This window comes from Thamnophis sirtalis, unplaced genomic scaffold (assembly GCF_051295495.1).
Source record: "Thamnophis sirtalis isolate CommonGarterSnake01/CBP01778 unplaced genomic scaffold, rThaSir2_p1.2 scaffold_1, whole genome shotgun sequence".
Taxonomy (NCBI): Eukaryota; Metazoa; Chordata; class Lepidosauria; order Squamata; family Natricidae; genus Thamnophis; species Thamnophis sirtalis.
This window is the reverse complement of record NW_028261381.1, coordinates 165,231,929-165,250,416: the sequence shown is the minus strand read 5'-3', so window position 1 is coordinate 165,250,416 and position 18,488 is coordinate 165,231,929. Positions and strand designations below refer to the sequence as shown.

The 18,488-nt window shown below is 44.9% G+C and overlaps 1 protein-coding gene across 1 annotated transcript in view; it reads right to left on the bottom strand.

Annotated features, from left to right (window-relative positions):
- Nucleotides 1-9,454: 9,454 nt before the first annotated feature.
- Nucleotides 9,455-18,488, bottom strand: part of ATP8B3 (ATPase phospholipid transporting 8B3) — a 76,638-nt gene continuing 67,604 nt past the window's right edge. The window contains exons 24-27 of the mRNA XM_087702736.1: nucleotides 18,035-18,274; nucleotides 14,427-14,565; nucleotides 13,121-13,251; nucleotides 9,455-11,583 (exon numbers count right to left, since the gene is read on the bottom strand). Of these exons, the coding sequence (XP_087558862.1) occupies nucleotides 11,296-11,583; nucleotides 13,121-13,251; nucleotides 14,427-14,565; nucleotides 18,035-18,274 (798 nt within the window). The 3' untranslated portion in view covers nucleotides 9,455-11,295. The remainder of the gene's footprint in view (nucleotides 11,584-13,120; nucleotides 13,252-14,426; nucleotides 14,566-18,034; nucleotides 18,275-18,488) is intronic.

Genomic DNA, 18,488 nt, shown 5'->3' with positions numbered 1-18,488 from the left:
TAATTAATACTTTTTTTTCCCACCTGCTCTCAATGTAATGACAATAATAGGGTTGAATCTTGGAGTTTGAGTCTGTCTTAAGATCACAGTCCAGAGTGTGGAGTTTGGAACAAGTAAATTTGGACTTGATTCCCCAACATTTATTCTATCTAAGACCTCATATCAACCTTTGCTCTTCTTCTGCTTCCTTGCTTGAAGATCCATCCAGGATGTACATGCCATGAAACCTGGACTACCCTGTTAATTCAGTAGTGTCAGTCTGACAATCAGAACCAGTGGCATATTTTTTTAAAAAAATGCAAATTAAAAAAAAGGAATTTAGGTTCAAATTATTAGGAACAATAAAAATACAACTTTTTTTTTAGCTTGATGTTGGCTGAATATAAGGACATAGGTTTCTTGCGAAAAATTGCAATAGCACTTAGACTTATATACCACTTCACAGTGCTTTTCAGCCCTCTCTAAGCAGTTTACAGAGTCAGCCTATTGCCCCCAACAATCTGCGTCTGCCTTTTACCCACCTAAGAAGGATGGAAGGCTGAGTCAACCTTGAGCCTGGTGGGAATTGAACTGTCAAATTGCAGGCAGCCAGCCAGCAGGCAGCAAAAGTAGCCTGCAGTACCTCATTCTAACCACCACCCTACTGTGGCTCAATGTAAAATCGGTTGTTGTCTTCCAATTTTTGTTTAATTTCTTAGTCAAGGCCCCCATCCAAGTATTAGTGAGGTCTAATCCTGCTTTAAAATCAGCCATTTGTCTGAAACGGTATAGAGTTTCCTGCCTAGGCAGGGGGTTGGACTAGAAGACCTCCAAGGTCCCTTCCAACTCTGCTATTGTATTGTATTATAAACAGAGAAGTTAAGAAATATCTTGACCAATCTTGTTCTTGATGGAGGACATGCCATCTAGGACATCCCTTAAAGTTATTCGCTATATTAATAATTTATTAATTTTTATTTATTAAATGTATCAAAGCTTAGGGAAATATGCCCGGCCTGAAACAAAAGGTTTTCTTCTGGTGAGGTAGGACACCATCCGTCTTCAAAGAAAAACTAGAAAGTCCAGTTGCTCCTTGAAGAATCACCTTTGGGACAACCATATCCTGGATGACTGAGAATCTCCATAGACATCAAGCCATAATGTTTTCCTTGATTACAGCTCAGTGTGCCATGTAAACTCAATTTCAGTGGTTTGGTTGCTTAGGTTCTGGGAATGCAACCAGTGGTTTGTTTTTTTTAATTTGATAAACCATGATCAATTGCTCCTCTCTGGGCATCAAATTTCATTTTTCAAACCTCATGAAGATTTACATTTTAAAACGACCAAATTCCGGATGACTGGATTTAAAAAAAAAAAGTCATTCCAACCAGAAGAAAAGGAGATTTACTGTCACCTGGAAGGGGATGGTGAAAAACTGAATCTAGGGACCCAATTGGTGGGGTTTGTGATGAAACAGTGGCATAATCTGGAATTTCAGCAGCAGAATTTCTGTTTTGTCCTTCAAAGTTGTGCCAAGTAATTCAAATTTTGCAACTAAGGGGAAAAATCTGGGCCTAGAACAGTGGTGGGTTTCAATTTATTTTACTACCATTTCACTTGTGCGCTTGCACGCTAATGTGGCACTTCTGTTCGTGTGCAGAAGCATCCAGATGGGTAGATGGAGCTGCCACTATTGGTTCGCCCGATCCAGGGCAAACCGGCAGAAACCCACCTCTGATCTAGAAGTATAAATGCCCATCTTCCCTTTAATGAATACAAACAAGTTTTGGGGTCTTTTGGTTTATTTTTAGCAATCATTTTACAAAAAGAAGGTATGTGTTGGGCACTTTATCAAATAATAATAATAAGAAGGAGCTATTTGTATTATTTGCAGCTGGGTTTTAGCACCAGTAGCTGGGCTACCTTTTGTTGGCTTATTTTTGAAAGGAAACCAAGTCAAATCAAACCAAATCTGACAAGCAGAAAAATTTCTCTGTTCATAATATTATATACTGTTCCATAACTCATGTGGCCCAGCAGGAGCCGTTGGAGCTGCCGATGGACTCCGATAGCGAGGGACCCTATGAGTCTGCTATGGAAGGTGTGGAAGACCCTGGGCAGGGTTCAGACTCAGAGCAGGGACCAGAGAGGCTGGTTGGCCATGCCTGAGGCATAGAGCAGTGGGGAAGATCAAAGGGAATTTGTTCCTGACGCCAGGCAATGTAGGGCGGAGAAACAGAGGCAGCAGTAATGGAGACAGAATCATAAGAGATAATCAAGCCCAGGTGGTTGTGGCTTGGCCCCTCCCAAGAGAGTATATAAGAAGAGACTTTGGGAGGAATCCTTTTGCAGGACACAATCGTTCGTAGTAATCTGGAGAACTCCTTGTCTGGTCTGCCTTGGGTTCCCGTGTCTGTTGGAGTCTGGGTTGCTGCCCACTTCTTGCCAGTGAGTCGTGTCTGGGCTTTCAGCCAACAGGATTATAATTGCTGTGAATAAAGAGTGGCAAACAGCTAAGACTTTGTCTGTGTTCATTACCAGACGGAGGGGGGGCAGAACACATAACTATGCTGTACGTTACAACAAATTTCAGGTTCTTTTAATGAATTATTTTTCTCATTCACCTTATGTCCTGCGACCTACACATAATAAACTTGCTGCACATGCTCCTAATAGAATACCAGTTGTTGTTTTTTACATGCAAAGGTACAATTCACATTTACTTTGAAATCTTTCACAGTATGTTTGAAAAGGCTCACTTTGTGAACATTTGGGGAAGTGAGAATCTTGTGGGCAGACAGAGCCAATGTGAGGTGGTAATTAAGGAGCAGGGAGACAAGAGGTGGTATTCAGCAGGTTCTGAGCAGTTCTTGAGAACCAGTAGTGGACATTTTGAGTAGTTCGGAGAACCAGTAAATACCATCTCTGACTGGCCCCGCCCCATCTATTCTCTGTCTACCAAGTCCCAGCTGATCAGGAGGGAATGGAGATTGTGCAGTATTCTTCCCCTGGAGTGGGCAGAGAAGAGAGATTTTACAGTATCCTTCCATTGCCTTGCCCACAAAGCCACGCCCACAAAGCCACATCACACCCACAAAGACACAACCACAGAACCGGTAGTAAAAAATTTTTTGAATCTCACCACTGAGGGAGACCCCATTTCTAGTCTCCCTTCAACTACAAAAGCTCATTGGCTCCTATGGGTCAGTCCCTCCCTCTCAAGTCCAAGAGCCAATCAGGTGCAGGGCCAGGAGCAGGGCGACTCAACTTCTAGTCTCCCTTCAATCGTGGAAGCTCATTGGAGGACTTTGGGTCAGTCCCTCCCTGTCACCTCAAGAGCCAATCAGGTGCAACAGTGAAGGTGCTGGTTTGGGAACAAGGTGTCCCAGATTCCAGCCTGGTCTGGACTGGTCAATCCTGAGTCTTCAGATGGAGGGAGAAGCTTTTATTTGGATTCTGGTCAGGTTGCCACTTCCTGTTTTAACTGCCTCCCAGAACACAGCATTCTGGGAGCAGTGGTGGGATTTAAATAATTTAACAACCAGTTCTCTGCCCTAATGATTTCTTCCAACGACCAGTTCACCCAACTGCTTAGAAAATTAACAACCGGTTCTCCTGAAGTGGTACGAACTGTCTGAATCCCACCACTGCCTGGGAAGAGTAAAATAGCAGCTGCCAAGTTGAAGAGAACAGAGGGTCAGATCCTGCCTCTCTTGAAAATACAAATGCATCCGGCTTCCATTATCAAGCCATATATTTTGTCACTCTGCATGAGCAGAGACGTCTTAAGACTGCTCTTTAGAAAGCCAGATCCTGAAGATGAAACTCAAATACTTTGGTCACCTCATGAGAAGGAAGGACTCACTGGAGAAGAGCCTCATGCTGGGAACGATTGAGGGCAAAAGAAGAAGGGGACGACAGAGAATGAGGTGGCTGGATGGAGTCACTGAAGCAGTAGGCCTGAGCTTAAATGGACTCCAGAGGATGGTACAGGACAGGAAGGTCTGGAGGAACATTATCCATGGGGTCGCAATGGGCCAGACACAACTTCGCAACTAACATCAACAACAACAAGAGCAGAGATTTGGACTGTGCCCAACATGGTTGGATATTTTTATACTGTAGAAACCTTGTTCAGGTGAGCAAGGCAGCTTGAATGAGATGGTTTTAAAGACCATGCAAGATCAGACAGATTTTTCCAAAAGTGTGGAGTCTATTTTATTTTAGAAGAACTGGATTGTGCAAAATTGTTGAGACACCCGTGAACTGAACCCCAGTTATATTGGAAGTCCCAATGCTTTCAAAACATTGGCATAATATACATCTTCTCTCCTCCCCTCTCTCTCACACACATACAAACACACACACAAACACACAAACACATCCTACACACTGTCAGGGTTCCGACGGATGCCCTAACTAAATCATGAGCCTCGAGCCAAACTTCAAAAGAAATCCAGTTAGGAGCAACATGTTGGCACTTACTCAAATGAAGCCAACTCTCACCCCACGTAATTTAGGTCCAATTATGAGTCTGTTTCCCTCCTCCCCCAGGGTGTGTCATAAATCACATTCACCAATGGAGCACTTTTGCGGGCTGTAGAGGTCACTCCCCTCCGGCTGCTGCACGTAACCTGGGAGACAGCCTTGAGAAAGATATGCTTGGAATGTGTTTCTGTCTGTAGATGCCATGCTGCTTCATCAGTTTCCCATCCCCCTTGCCTATGGCAACTCAAGAGCAGGCCAGGGATGCTTTGCGAGTTGACACATACTGCTTAAAGAGAAATTCATTACATGGGACCAATAGACCTACAGTTTTTATGGCCACCATATCATTCTACAGCAGAGTGTCTCAATCTTTGTAACTTTAAAATGTATGGACTTCAACTCCCAGAACTCCCCAGCCACCACAATGACTGATGAATTCTAAGAATTGAAGACCAAACCTCTTAAAATTGCCAAGTTTGAGAAACACTGGTAGATCCACTCAATGTGACACCCACTGTTCCCTCTAAGGTGCGCGCCTGCGTGGCCGCACACATAGAAAGAAATCCCCGCGCAGGACTTTTCAACTCCCGCGCAGAGATTTCTTTCATAGCAAACGTGGGGAAGTCCTTTGCAGGCAGCTAGAACTGGCCACCCACAAAGGACCTCCCCAGAGGAATCTCATGTCCTGCAGCCCAAACTTTCTCCTCCCAGCAACTTGGCCTGTTGGATACAGTTGTGGCGGGGGAAGAATGGGCTGGGTGGGCTGGCTGGCTGGGGAGGGGGGAGCCCTTTAAAGCCCTGCTGCCGCGTCTTCCCAGCAAGACTTCCTTTCGGCTCGCGGTTTCCCTTGCCTGCCTTAACCAAAGCTTGGTGCCCCGCCTCTGCTTTCGCTCTCCCTCCCTCAGCTGTGCAGCAGCAGCAGCTCTCAGCCTAGGGCGTCACGCAGGCTGTGGAAGGAGGGGGAGGAGGAGGGAACCAAAGAGAGGATTTTAGGGGCCTGCGCCCCACAGCCAGGACCGTCCTTGCGCCTCAAGCCGCGTTTCTTCGTGCAAAGCCCTTCGGGCGTCAGGCGGAGCTCTCGGGTTGCCCAAACCAGTTCCTCCCAGGTTCAAAACTACGGAGGGAGGAACTGGATTGGGCAACCCGCGCTCACACACACACATACACACAGAGAGAGATTCGGCTGCGTCCGGCTCACTTGCAAAAAGCCCAGAAAAGGAAGTCGGTCGGGGGCAGAGGAGGGGGGGAGACCCGTCGGAGAAACCGACGGTCCCGAGGCCGGAGGAGGGGGGTTCTTCCCCAGACAGGGCTCCCCAGGAGAGGGCGAGGCACCCCTCCCCCATCTCCCTACTGTCAATGTCGCACAGGAGGGCTGTTTCTATCTCGGTGCTTTCATGGAGAGTCAGCGAGAGATCCAAGCCATCCAGCGAAGGCAGACTGCTGTTTAGTAAGAATGTTTTAAATATTGCATTTCAGCTTATTTGTCATGGATTGGTGATCAACCTACTTGCAAATACAAATTCTTTTTCATATGGCGTGCTGGTGCTCTGCAGATTTTATTTGATTTTAGAAAAAGAAAATAAAGGCTTCTTGGTCCACCTGGACCGGAAAGTCAAAATCCAGAAAATTAACCTTGTTTAGGAAAGTTTTGCACTGATGGAAAAATAGTGTTTTCCAGTGAAAGTTTTTTCCCTACTTTTCCTTGTTTGCTTTTTTGGCCTCTATTCCTTCTCTACTCTCCTCTTTTCTTTCTTCCTTTTTTCTTCCTTTTTTCTTTCCTTCCTTCCTTCCTTCCTTCCTTCCTTCCTTCTTTCTTCCTTTCCTCTTTCTCTCTCTTTCTTTTTTCTGCCTCTTTTTCTTATCCTCCCACCCTCCTCTCCCCTTTCTTTTTCTCTTTCTCCTCTTTCCTTTTTTGTCTCTCCCTCTGTCTCTGTTTCTCTCTCCCTCTCCCTTCTTTCCTTCCTCCCTTCCTTCCTCTCCCCTCTTTGTTTGCTTCTTTAAGTGCTCCAATTGCTAATCTACATCAGTTGGTAATTTATTCATAACTTGCTAAATCACTGCAGACTATTGGATAGTAAGGGGGAAAGTATAGTCCTCAACTTACAACAGTTCACTTAATGACTAAAGCTACATCAGCACTGAAAAAAGTGAATTACAGCTGTTCTTCACACATGATCATTGCAGCATCCCCATGGTCATAGGATCAAAATTTGGATCTTTGGCAACTGCCTCATATTTATGACGGTTGCAGTGTCCTGGGGTCACCTTTTGCAACCATCTGCCAAGGAAAGTCAGTAGGAAAGTCAGACTGACTTAACAACCAGGTTACTGATTTAACCTCAGTGATTCACTTAACTGTAGCAAGAAAGGTTGTAAAATGGGGCAAAACTCACTTAACAAATGTCTCATTTAGCAATAGAAACTTTGGGCTCAATTATGGTCGTAGATTGAGGACTACCTGTATAGGGAGATTTCTTTACTTAATGGATATTTACATGGTAGAATTGAGTTTCAAATAACACTAATTTCGTTGTCTTGGGTGACATCTATGAAAAAAATCCAGGTGCTCAGGTATGAAAATGTGCTGCTCAAACACTATACTTTTCCGCTCACACTGAAAAAAAATTAGAGGGAACATTGGTGACACCCAGTATAAATTAAATAATACATTACAAGGTATGTAACCAATAACCAGTGGTGGGCTGCTGGGGTTTTTGCAAGGGTTCGGGAGAACCTCTAGCCAAGATTCTGTGCAGTTCAGAGAACCCCAAAATCCCACTATTGTTGGCCCCACCACCACAGTCCTCGCAGGAGTCCCCACACAACCTGTTTTGGATGCAGGTAAGTGCAAGACGCTCATGGAGACTCAGGGAGGGCAAAACATGGGCCTATTGGAAGTTCGGGAAGGCTGGAAACAGGCCCATTTCTGGTCTCCAGAGGGCCTGGGGAGCCTGTTTTCGCCCTCCCGGAGGCTCAAGGAAAACCTCTGGAGCCTGGGGAGCACAAAAACCAGGGGTGAAATGCTGCCAGTTTGCCCAAATCGGTAGTAAAAAAAATTGCTACTGGTTCAGGCGAACCGTTTTCCGACGATCAGCTGTGATGCGTGATTTATACTGGCTAGAATTGTTGGATTTCCTGCTTTCTAGCTAATCTAAAACATATAGCACAGTGGATACCCCCCCGCCCCACCAAGCTGTTACCTTTGCAGACTCGGAAGGCTTCAAAATATTTCATTTTTTAGTGCTGTGTGAGCACACTCGGTAGCAGCCTCGCCGAACCGGTAGCAGACTTCAGAGGATTTCACAGCTGGCAAAAATGCCCCCCTTCCAACTGGGAAGCATATTATAATGCAGCAATTATGACATGGGTGAAGGATTGGGTGACGTTGAGTAGAAGGCGCCTATTGGCTATGGAGGGACATGACCTCCCACAGGGATGGCATGCCTCCCTCTGGCAAGAAAGAGATACCCCCCATAGGTACTTCATGGGACATATATTCAGAAGATTTTGATGGGGGGTGGTGGGAAAAGATGAGGAAAAAATACTATCTTAGGGTTCCATGCTGGTTGGCACCGTTAGAGGCCTTAACACATCCCAGTGTATTTAATTGGACAAGAAACATAATATATAAAGACATTATGACAGAAGATGGCAACATGAAAAGAAAGATGGAATTAGAGGTGGGAATATTTACAGATTAGAAATAGGTTTAAAAGCGCTAAGGTACGGTTTGGGATCTACCCAAACCCTCAGGGGCTAGATAAGATTTTGTTTGGCGGAGATAAGAAAATGTTATCGAAGATTTATCAATTTTTGACCTGTCAAGATGCTAAAGAAGAGATGGACAAAAGCCTTCTAATAACATGGGAGAGAAACTTTGGCTATGAGATTGAAATGGGCAAATGGTGGGATCTATGGAGTAAGACTGTTAAACTTACAATATCTACAGCATTTAAAGAAAACATATACAAGATGGTTTATAGATGGCACTTCCCCCCAGCGAGGTTAGCCAAAATGTTTCCTGGGTTATCTCCACTGTGTTGGAAATGTGGAAGAAGGGATGGCACATTCTACCATATTTGGTGGTCTTGTACTGAGGCCATGAAATACTGGAGAAGGATTCAAAAATGGCTAAAAGAGGTTACTGGGGCAAGCATGGAAAGGAAACCCGAGAACTTTTTACTAAGCATAAAACCATAAAACATGAGTAAATCTATATGGCACTTGAGCCCACATATAATTGTGGCGGCAAGAATAACATGCACAATTTTGGAAATCTACTACCATACCGTCGGAAGATGCCATAATTAAAAAGATCTATGAATGTGCAGAAATGGACAGAATGACGGGTTGGCTGAGGGACGAAGGAGAAACGGAACATTATCTTAGCTGGAACCTATGGTATATGTGGGCGACAAGGAGAACAGCAGGGACTTAAAACGGGGAAAGTTAAATAGCAGTTGTTAACAATGGGAACTAAAAGTGAACATGGGTATTGTAATAGATCCCTGAACTTTGTAACAAGAAGATGCTGCTTAGAGACTAAACAATGAGGAAGGGGGAAAAAAAGTTGGGCTGTGAATGACTGTCACTGCGAGGTGGGGGTGTTGTATTTGTATGTTTTATTCTTTAAAAAAATGTATAACCAATAAAGATTATTTTAAAAAAAAAAACGCCCCCCTCCCACCGTGGTGCAGGAAGCTGACTAGGGCACACCCACCATGGCCATGCCCACCCAGCAACTGGGCAGAGAACCCCTTGCTAAAATGTTTGAAGCCCACCCCTGCCAATAACCTTTCAGAAATCATTGGATTACAATTCCCAATAACTTTAACCACAAACTATGACAGCTGAGGGTGTTTGAAGTGGTTATTCAGCAACTTCTGAAAGGATGCTGGTTCTTTATCTATTATGCAACAAGGGAAGGAAGGAAGGGAGGGAGGGAGGGAGGAATGATTTTATAAACAAATTCAATGTTAAAAGTGGGTTGTTTTTTAAAAAATAGGTTTATTATATTTGTAAAAGAAATATGTAAACACATCTTGTTCACCTTTCTCGCAGCCAGAAAAGATAGATAAAGCCCTACTTTTTAAAATAAATCTTAAAAAGTAGAGTGAAAATTGTGCCATCATATTACTCTGATTGTCTTCCCCTGTCTCTAAAGCCATGATAGCTCAGTAGAAACTATCCGTAAACAGAAGAAAGTCTATGTTTAGATTCCTTGCAATAGGCAGTTGGCACGTGGATTAATTGTTGGGGAACTTCCACAGATCTCCCATCTGGCTCTTTGCATGTTTGTTCCAAATTAGGTAGTAATTTTGTCGGACCTGGCTGCCCTTCTCTTACTTTCTGAAATTGTATTAATTGGGATTTCACAAGTTAAGGAAGTGGAACTTAAATACCAGACATGTGGGACAATAAACAGAAGAAGGCTATTGCAATGGTAACTTATCTATGGACTTTCCAGAGACCTTTGATTGATGACCATTATGAAGAGTATGCTGGATGGCATTGCCTTTTTCTCTGATTCGGGAGAGAAAACATTCTTTTTGGCACAATGGTGTTTGGACTTGGCTTTGCAAACCAGCTTAACCACTTAGGCTCATACATCTGAAACACCTTGAAAGACATAGGGACCAAGGAATTCTGGGAGTTGAAGTCCAAACCTCTTAATGTTATAGCAGTGAGGGCAAACCTTTTTTGCCTCAGGTGCCAAAAGCACACATGGGTGCGCAATCGCGTGTGGTTGCATGCCCACTCCCATAATTTAATACCGCCCCGTACCGTGCAACCTGCACATGCCCGGCTTTCTTGGAGCCTGGGGAGGATGAAAATAGCCCCCGTACCCCCTTGGAGGTCCTCCAGAGGTCATAAACGGGCCAACTTCCAACTTCTGGTGGGCCCAGTAGGTCTGTTTTTCCCCTCCATAGCCTCCAGAGGCCTTCTAGGAGCCTGGGCAGGGCGAAAAACAACCCAACACGCAAACCGGAAGTTTGGGACCAAACTTCCGGGTTGTTGGTTGAGCCGTTTTTCTCCCTCCAGAGGGCAAAAAACAGGTGAAAATCAAGGCCGAAAATCAGCTGGCCAGCACGCAGCTGGCCAGCTGACAGGGCAACGCCTATGGCATGCCTTCCTTCTGGCATTCACAATCTGCCCTTTCCACAACCAGAATTTGCACAGTGGTGGGATGCAACTGGTTTAAAAGTTTAACAGTTGCATGCGGGGGCACCTAATGTGTGTTTCACACGTGCGCACACAGCGTTCAAAAACCGCCCATTTTAAGCTTAAAAACTTATCGAACCAGCTGAATCCCACCCTTGAATTTGGAGGACCTCCTGCCTGAGATGGCGGCTTTCTGCAAGCAAGGATTTTTCTCCTTTATCAGGAAGTGCCGTGCCCAGTTCAGAGGCTTTTAAGGTTGCCTAGAGACGAGAACTTCCGGCTGAGATCTCCAAAGCTTTCCAGATTCAAAACCAGAACAAACACTGTTTTGTTAGGTTGGCAATGGGCCAGTACTGGTACCCAGTGACTGCCCACCATCTCCATGTAACCTAGTCAATGTGGGTTATTATCACTCACAAGAATATTGCACAGAATAGAATACGGCAGGGGAAAAAAAAAGAATGAGAAGATCTGATCAATGAAGTCTGAATCAGGTTCGAACTCAGAACTTCATGAATGACAAACAGACGCTGTCCATGGAAAGCTTCTGCCCAGTGCAATCCTCAGTTTCAGGAAGACATTGTGGCATTCAGGCACAATGTGCAGGACAGAGAATACAGGCCCAGCGATGGCCCTTCCTGTTATCTGCAATTGGCTTTGTCTCCTTCAACCGAGCTGGACCTTCTGCTCTAAAGAATCTTCTTTAGGGGCAGCGTTGATCTCTGTTGGCAGTGAGTTGTCTTTTCCAGGACTGTGGGTGCTGTACAAGCCATTCAGTTGTCTGCGGACAGGGACAGTCTTGCTCCGCAGACTGGCTCCCTTAGCGATGAGGTGGGCATATCCTTCCTTGTGGGAAAAGGCGTAGCTGGAACGCCTCAGGAGCGAATTCCTATTGTTGTGAGATGTCAGCTCCACCGTCGATTGCTTCTTCTGCATCTCCCGGGCTTGAAACATCTGAAAGGAAAGAAGGAAGGGAGATGAATCAGCATATAACTTATGTACCAGCCTTCCTTATTCCGCAATCCTCCCTCTGGGATAAACTATAGCTCCCATATGCCAGGAGTTCGGGAGAACCCATAGCTAATGTTATGGCTGGTTCAGAGACCCTCCAAATCTCACCCCTGGCTGGCCATGCCCACCCCTCCCCTTCCATGAGTCTTGATGTGGCCAGTTTTGGATGCAAGGTAAGTGCATGGCTTCCGCGGAGGCTCGGGAAGGGGGAAAAATGGACCTTCCAGAAGTTTTGGAAGGCCAGAAACACCTCCAGAGCCCAGGGGAGGCAGTTTTCGCTCTTCCAGAGGCTCAAGGAAAGTCTCTGGAGCCTGGGGAAGGTGAAAACAGGCGCCTCTGTGTGGTGTAGGAGGATGACTAGGCCATGCCCACTGGGGCCACGCCCACCCAGCAACCAGACAGAGAACCTGTGGCTGAAATTTTTGAAACCCACCCCTGCCATACGCCCTCAAATCTGGGCATCAAGGAAGTTCCTCACTCCCTCAAGACATTTCCAAGTTGGAGAGGGTCCAGTGTTAATACCTCCTGGGAATGCAGATTTTGCTGTGGTTTAAACAGCACATTCTCTCTACAACAAGGTTACGAGCAGGTTTTAGAGGGAGCCCAAAGATTTATCCTAGCATTGTGATGGCGAGGCTATAGCACGCATGCCATAGGTGGCATGCAGAGCCATTTCTGAGGACACACGAGACTTTGCCCTGTCAGCTCCAACATGAACGAAAATCAAGTTTGGGAACGGACTTTTAATTTGCGCATTGGGCTGTTTTTCGCCCTCCGGACGCTTTAGGGAAGCCTCTTCAAGCCTCCGGAGGGTGAAAAACCTCCCAATGTGCAAACCGGAAGTTCGGGAATGGAACGGAAGCCTCAGGAGGGAGACAAATGGCCTAATGGGCAACCAGGAAGTCTGTTGCCAAACTTCCGGTTTGCATGTTAGGCTGTTTTTCGCCCTCCCCAGGCTCCTAGAAAGCCTTTGGAGCCTGGGAAGAGCAAAAACCAGACGTACCAGGCTCACCGGAAGTCAGAAAATGGGCTGTTTCCACTCTCCAAAGGGCCACGGGGGGGGGGGGGGAGCCCATTTTCGCCCTCTCCAGGCTCCAAGAAAGCCATGCGTGCATGCGCGGGGCAGCGGGGTCATGCACGCATACACAGGGGCATGACACCGGGGGGCATTAAATTATGGGTTTTGGCATGCACTCCGAAAAATATGATAGTCAACTTTTGCCCCAAATCCAGAGAAATCAAGGCTAGATTTGCACTGTGTCTCTAACCAATTACTGACATTATCTAGCTTCTCAACTCACATAATACACCGAATCAGAACCAAACCAGAATAGCTTCATCCAACAGACTAATTATTTAAAAGCCTGTCTAGTTCATCAAGGCAAAGTCATTCATCTGTCACTCTTCTTTCACCATTCCTTGCAACCTGACCAATCAAGCTGTCTATGGATGCTTGCTGCCCTGGGAAAGCAGGACTCACCTCTGACATAGTTGGAGGGCTGATGGTATGGTACACAAAACGGATGGCAAGGGAGGGGATGGTGTTCACCACAACACACAGCAAGATGACAAGCAGAGCAGTTGGGTCAGTCAGAGCATTCCTGGTGGCCTCTGGAGGAGAAAGGAGGATTCTTTGAATAGGGCAATTCACACAACTTGATAAACCTTACACTTGAGTTTGCATAACAGTATGCTGTGCATACAAATAAACAAGTAGTGTCAGGTACTGAGGATTTAATAGCCGCCAACTGATGTAAGGTTGTAAGCTGTAAACTGTAAGCTGATGCAATGAGGATGATTCAGCAATATAGGTATAGCCTACTTAAGACTCAGGTGTGATCCACACAAGTCTGTTACCCTTTTAAGAGGTGTCTATATATATGTGGCCATTAGAAGGTGTATTTCTCTCATCGTGTATCTCATTTCTCTCCTTGTGTCCATAGCTGAGTGGTAAGGGATTTATCTGCCATGTGTATGTCTGTATATATGTATATATAAACCACTATTAATTGTCTAAAGGCTCTGTGTGCTCTGTTTTGCTCCTGGGTTTATCTCATAATAATAGTCACACTGCCAAAACTCTGACAGGTAGTCCTCAACTTATGACCATAATTAGAATGCAGACTACTTCTGCTGACTGATGGTGGTCTGCAATTTGGCAGTTCAAATCTCATGAGGCTCAAGGTTGACTCAGCCTTCCGTCTTTCTGAGGCGGGTAAAATGAGGACCCAAATTGTTGGGGGAAATAGGCTGACTCTATAAACCGCTTAGAGAGGGCTGTAAAGCACTGTGAAGCGGTATATAAGTATAAGTGCTATTGCTATAATTGAGCCCAAAATTTCCATTGCCAAGCAAGACAATGCTTGTTAGATTTGCCTCATTTCATGACCTTTCTTGCTACAGTTGTTAAGTGAATCGCTGCCTGGGGAATTCTGGGAGTTGAAGTCCGCCAGGCTTAAAGTTGCCAAGGTTGGAGACTTCTGCTTTAAATCCACTGGACCACAAATACTCCAAACCTTCTTCTGGCTTCTTGGACCAACCAATCCCCTCCTTAGGTTTCTCCCACCGCTTTTTAACATGATGTTGAATATTATGGTTTTAAGGCATGAGATGCCAGGGATAATAAGGGATCCAATTAACCCAATTCTCTTTTCTTTTAACATCTTAGAACCAGATTGTTAATACTGTATGACTCAAGCCCTCCCAGAAGTCAATCAATCTTGCATCTTAGCATCACACGTGCAAAAGAAAATCCCAAAGAGTTACATCTGGAGCTCTTAACTTACCAGGAAAGGGGAACATCTGGGGAGAGGTTGTGTAGGCTTGGAAGTTTTGAGTGACATACGTGAAAAAGCAATAAAGCAGGAGGCTGATCAAGATGGCCAGGAAAGAGAAGATGGTCCAGAATTTCAACTCCAGAATGATCTATGCAAGAAGGGAATGTGGGTGGGGGTGGAAGACACTGTCAGAATTGTGCTGATAAAAAAAACGGTAGACTTGGGGGGAGAAGAAGGGCAACCTGGGCCAATCACCCTCTCTCACCCCAAGCCATCTCACAGGGTTGTTGTTGTGGAAAAAATAGGAAGAGGAAGGTGTGTTGGATATGTTCACTGCTTTGAGTTATTTGTAAAATAAGAAAGGCAGGAAAGAAAGGAAGAGAGAGAGAGAGAGAGAGAGAGAGAGAAAGACAGAAAGACAGAAAGAAAAAGAGAAAGAAAGAAAGAAAGAGAGAGAGAGAAAGAAAGAAAAAAGACAAAGAAAGAGAGAGAGAGAGAAAGAAAGAAAGAAAGAAAAGAGAGAGAGAGAAAGAAAGAGAAAGAGAAAAGAGAAAAAGAGAAAGAGAGAGAGAGAGAAAGAAAAAAAGAAGAAAGAGAAAGAAAGAAAAAAGAAAGAAAGAAAGAAGAGAAAGAAAGAGAAAAAGAAAGAGAGAAAGAAAGAAAGAGAAAGAAAGAGAAAGAAAGAATAAGAAAGAAGAAAGAAAGAAAGAAAAAAGAGAAAGAGAAAAAAGAGAAAGAAAGAGAAAGAGAGAGAGAAAGAGAGAGAGAAAGAGGGAAAGAATAAGAGAAAGAAAAAGAAAGAGAAGAAAGAAAAAAGACAAAGAAAGAGAGAAAGAAAGAAAGAAAGAAGAGAGAGAGAGAGAAAAGAGAAAGAAAGAGAAAGAGAGAGAGAGAGAAAGAGAGAAAGAAAAAAAGAGAAGAAAGAGAAAGAAGAAAGAAAAAAGAAAGAAAGAGAAAGAAAGAAAAAGAAAGAGAGAAAGAAAGAGAAAGAAAGAATAAGAAAGAAGAAAGAAAGCGAAAGAAAAAGGAGAAAGAGAAAAAAGAGAAGGAAAGAGAAAGAGAGAGAAAAAGAGAGAGAAAAAGAGAGAAAGAATAAGAAAGAAAGAGAGAGAAAGAGAAAGAAAGAAAAAACAGAAAGAAAAAAAGAAAGAAAAAGAAAGAGAAGAAAGAAAGAAAGAAAGAAAGAAAGAAAGAAAGAAAGAAAGAAAGAAAGAAAGAAACTAGTGGAGGAGAATGGAAAGAGTGGCTACAAAACATGGACATACTGTATATCTCTCATTTCCACTGCATTCATTTCCTATAAAAAATATACTATACTTTGCATTAGATTGCTTTAAAATAAATGCTACGGTGTCAGACATGCTGATCCTGTTCCCATAATGCATTTAACTGGGTTAAGGGAGGTTAAAATGGAGTCAATTGAGGTAGTAAACTAATCCTGAGGGGGGATCAAATAAACCCAGTCAAGCAGAGGGTCAAACTCATTTCATTCAGGTTATGCATTCATGGGAACTGCTTAACAGTTCTGAGATCAAGAGAAAGTTTTGGAGAGACTCTGTAAAAAGGATCTTCCTGAATTCTCCGTCTCTATAGCTGTTTTGGTAAATTTCTCTCCCCACCCCACCGCCCCCGAAAATGAACAGAAACAGATGGGAGGTGAGTAGGATTCTGTGTCTTAGAACCTGTCCACAACAGTGGTGGCATCAAAGAGCATTTTTTCCCACTACAGGTAGTCCTTGACTTATAACCACCATGTCAGCTCCAGCCAGCCCAGAGACCTGGAGCTGCCATTCAGGGGAGAAGACTGGGCCAGCTGCCAAGACTCACCGTCCACCTACACAAGCAGAAGAAACTCCTGCTAACAATCCATGATTAATTGCCGGGTGGTTTTCGCTCTGGGTCACGAGGGGATCGGTGTGTGCACACACGGGGTGCGGTTTATCTTAATTACCAATGTAGCTATAAAACGTGGTGGGAAGCACAGGGAGGCAGCTCTGACAATTTATTCATTGCCTTAGTGCTTTGTTGGTCAGTTCGTGCCGAAGGAAGGATACAAACTGCATTTACAAACCGTTTCCGTGTTTGGCTGGTTTCATTAACCCTTCGGAACCTGACATACAATTGAGCCACAGTTGATATTGTGGTAACCAAAGCTGGATGCACAGTTACTGCATCCAATTTTGGTCGCGGCAATATAAAAAAGATGTCGAGACTCTAGAACCGCGATGGCAAACCTGCGCGTGCCTCCCACCAGCCAGCTGCTTTTTAGGTCTCTGCCGCGCATTTATGGGGCGGGGCACATGCGCGGGGTTGCACATGCATGGTGGGGGGGCGGGAGAGCACGGGGGTCATGGCCACATGCACAGGGGGTGGAGCGCATGCAGGGGGTCACATGTATTGCATTATGGGTGTGCATATGTGCGCTGCTGCATACGTGTGCCCTTGCTTTTGGCATGTGACAATAAAAAGGTTAGCCATCACTGCTCTAGAAAGAGGGCAGAGAACAAAGATGATTAGGGGACTGGAGGCTAAGACATACGAAGAACGGTTGCAGGAACTGGGTATGTCTAGTTTAATGAAAAGAAGAACTAGGGGTGACAGGATAGCAGAGTTCTGATATCTCGGGGGCTGCCGCAAAGAAGAGGGAGTCAAGCTATTCTCCAAAGCTTTCTTAAATTTATATTAAAAAAGCACCCTGACGGGTTGTGCTTATAGCAGAGACAGGATCTTTCTAGAAGGGTTTCTTCCCTTTCTCAGCACTTCCTGGAATGACCCTGCACAATCCTGAACCAGGTTCGAGGTTCATTTTATTTATATGCCGCCCTATTCCCAGCGGGACTCAGGGCAGCGCACAAACCCAAGGAGGGGAAGGGAAACACAAAAACTGCAACAAAGTACAGGGCATTTAAAACGGTTCCACCACAAAACCGCGGTAGACTAAAGCGCGCTCGACGAAAGCGCGTATGTGACGTCATCACAGCGCGATGAAAACAGCACGCTGTGAGCGGTGAATTTAAAATTAACCCGTAAATCTAAACCTAACCCCCCAAACCTAACCCTAAACCTAACCCTAAGCCTAACCCTTAACCTAACCCTAAACCTAACCCTATACCTAACCCTTAACCTAATGCTAAACCTAACGCTAACCCTTAACCTAACCCTAACGCTAAACGTAACCCTAACCCTAACCCTAACCCTTAACCTAACCCTAACCCTAAACCTAACCCTTACCTTTATGTGAATCGGTTTGCTTTAAAAGCGCTTTTTAAAGCACCCTTTTTTCTCCGCGGTCGTATTTGTCGCGCTGCTGATGACGTCAGGTACGCGCTTTAATTGGGCGCGCTTTAGTGGACCGCGGTTTTGACGGGTCACGTTTAAAACAACCAACAGCCACACGATTTGAGAGGGGAAGGGAACTCATCGACCCCAGGCCTGCCGACACAGCCAGGTTTTAACCAGCTCTTTATTTGTTTTATTTTGTGCCAACTCTGGACTATCTCTGGCCAGTATCTTTAGGGATGTTTTTGGAGGCATTTGCTCCTCAATCTACTCCCAGAGGAATTCATGGAGAAATTCCATCACACTCAACCTCCCCACCACTGCACAAAGTTACTCACCTCAGTCAGGACTGTCAAGATGGCGGAGGTTGCAACAACCATACCATAGGACTGATAATCACCCGTCACCCGGACGCCCGATCTGTCCCCCATAGCCCACATGGTGATGTAGAAGTTGGCCAAAGAGACAAAGGATCCATGGATGAACGACACGAAGAATATCCAGAAATTGAAGAAGAGGTCTTTTTGACCTGCCTTGTACAGCTCAGGGAACTGCAGACTTTTCTTGGCATTCACATCCTAATGGGAAAAAAGAGCGAAGGCAATCTAGGAATAAGGGAAAAGGCTGCTTGGAACAGTAGAACTGACTGCTGGCAGTTGCAGATTAAACATATCTGGTGTCAAGGTTCCGAGTAACGCATCCACTAAAAGCAGAACTCCAAGGCAGGTTAGATACCTCAAAGAACATGTGTATTGGACACATCCTATTGGCACAGGTAGTGAAAATCAACTC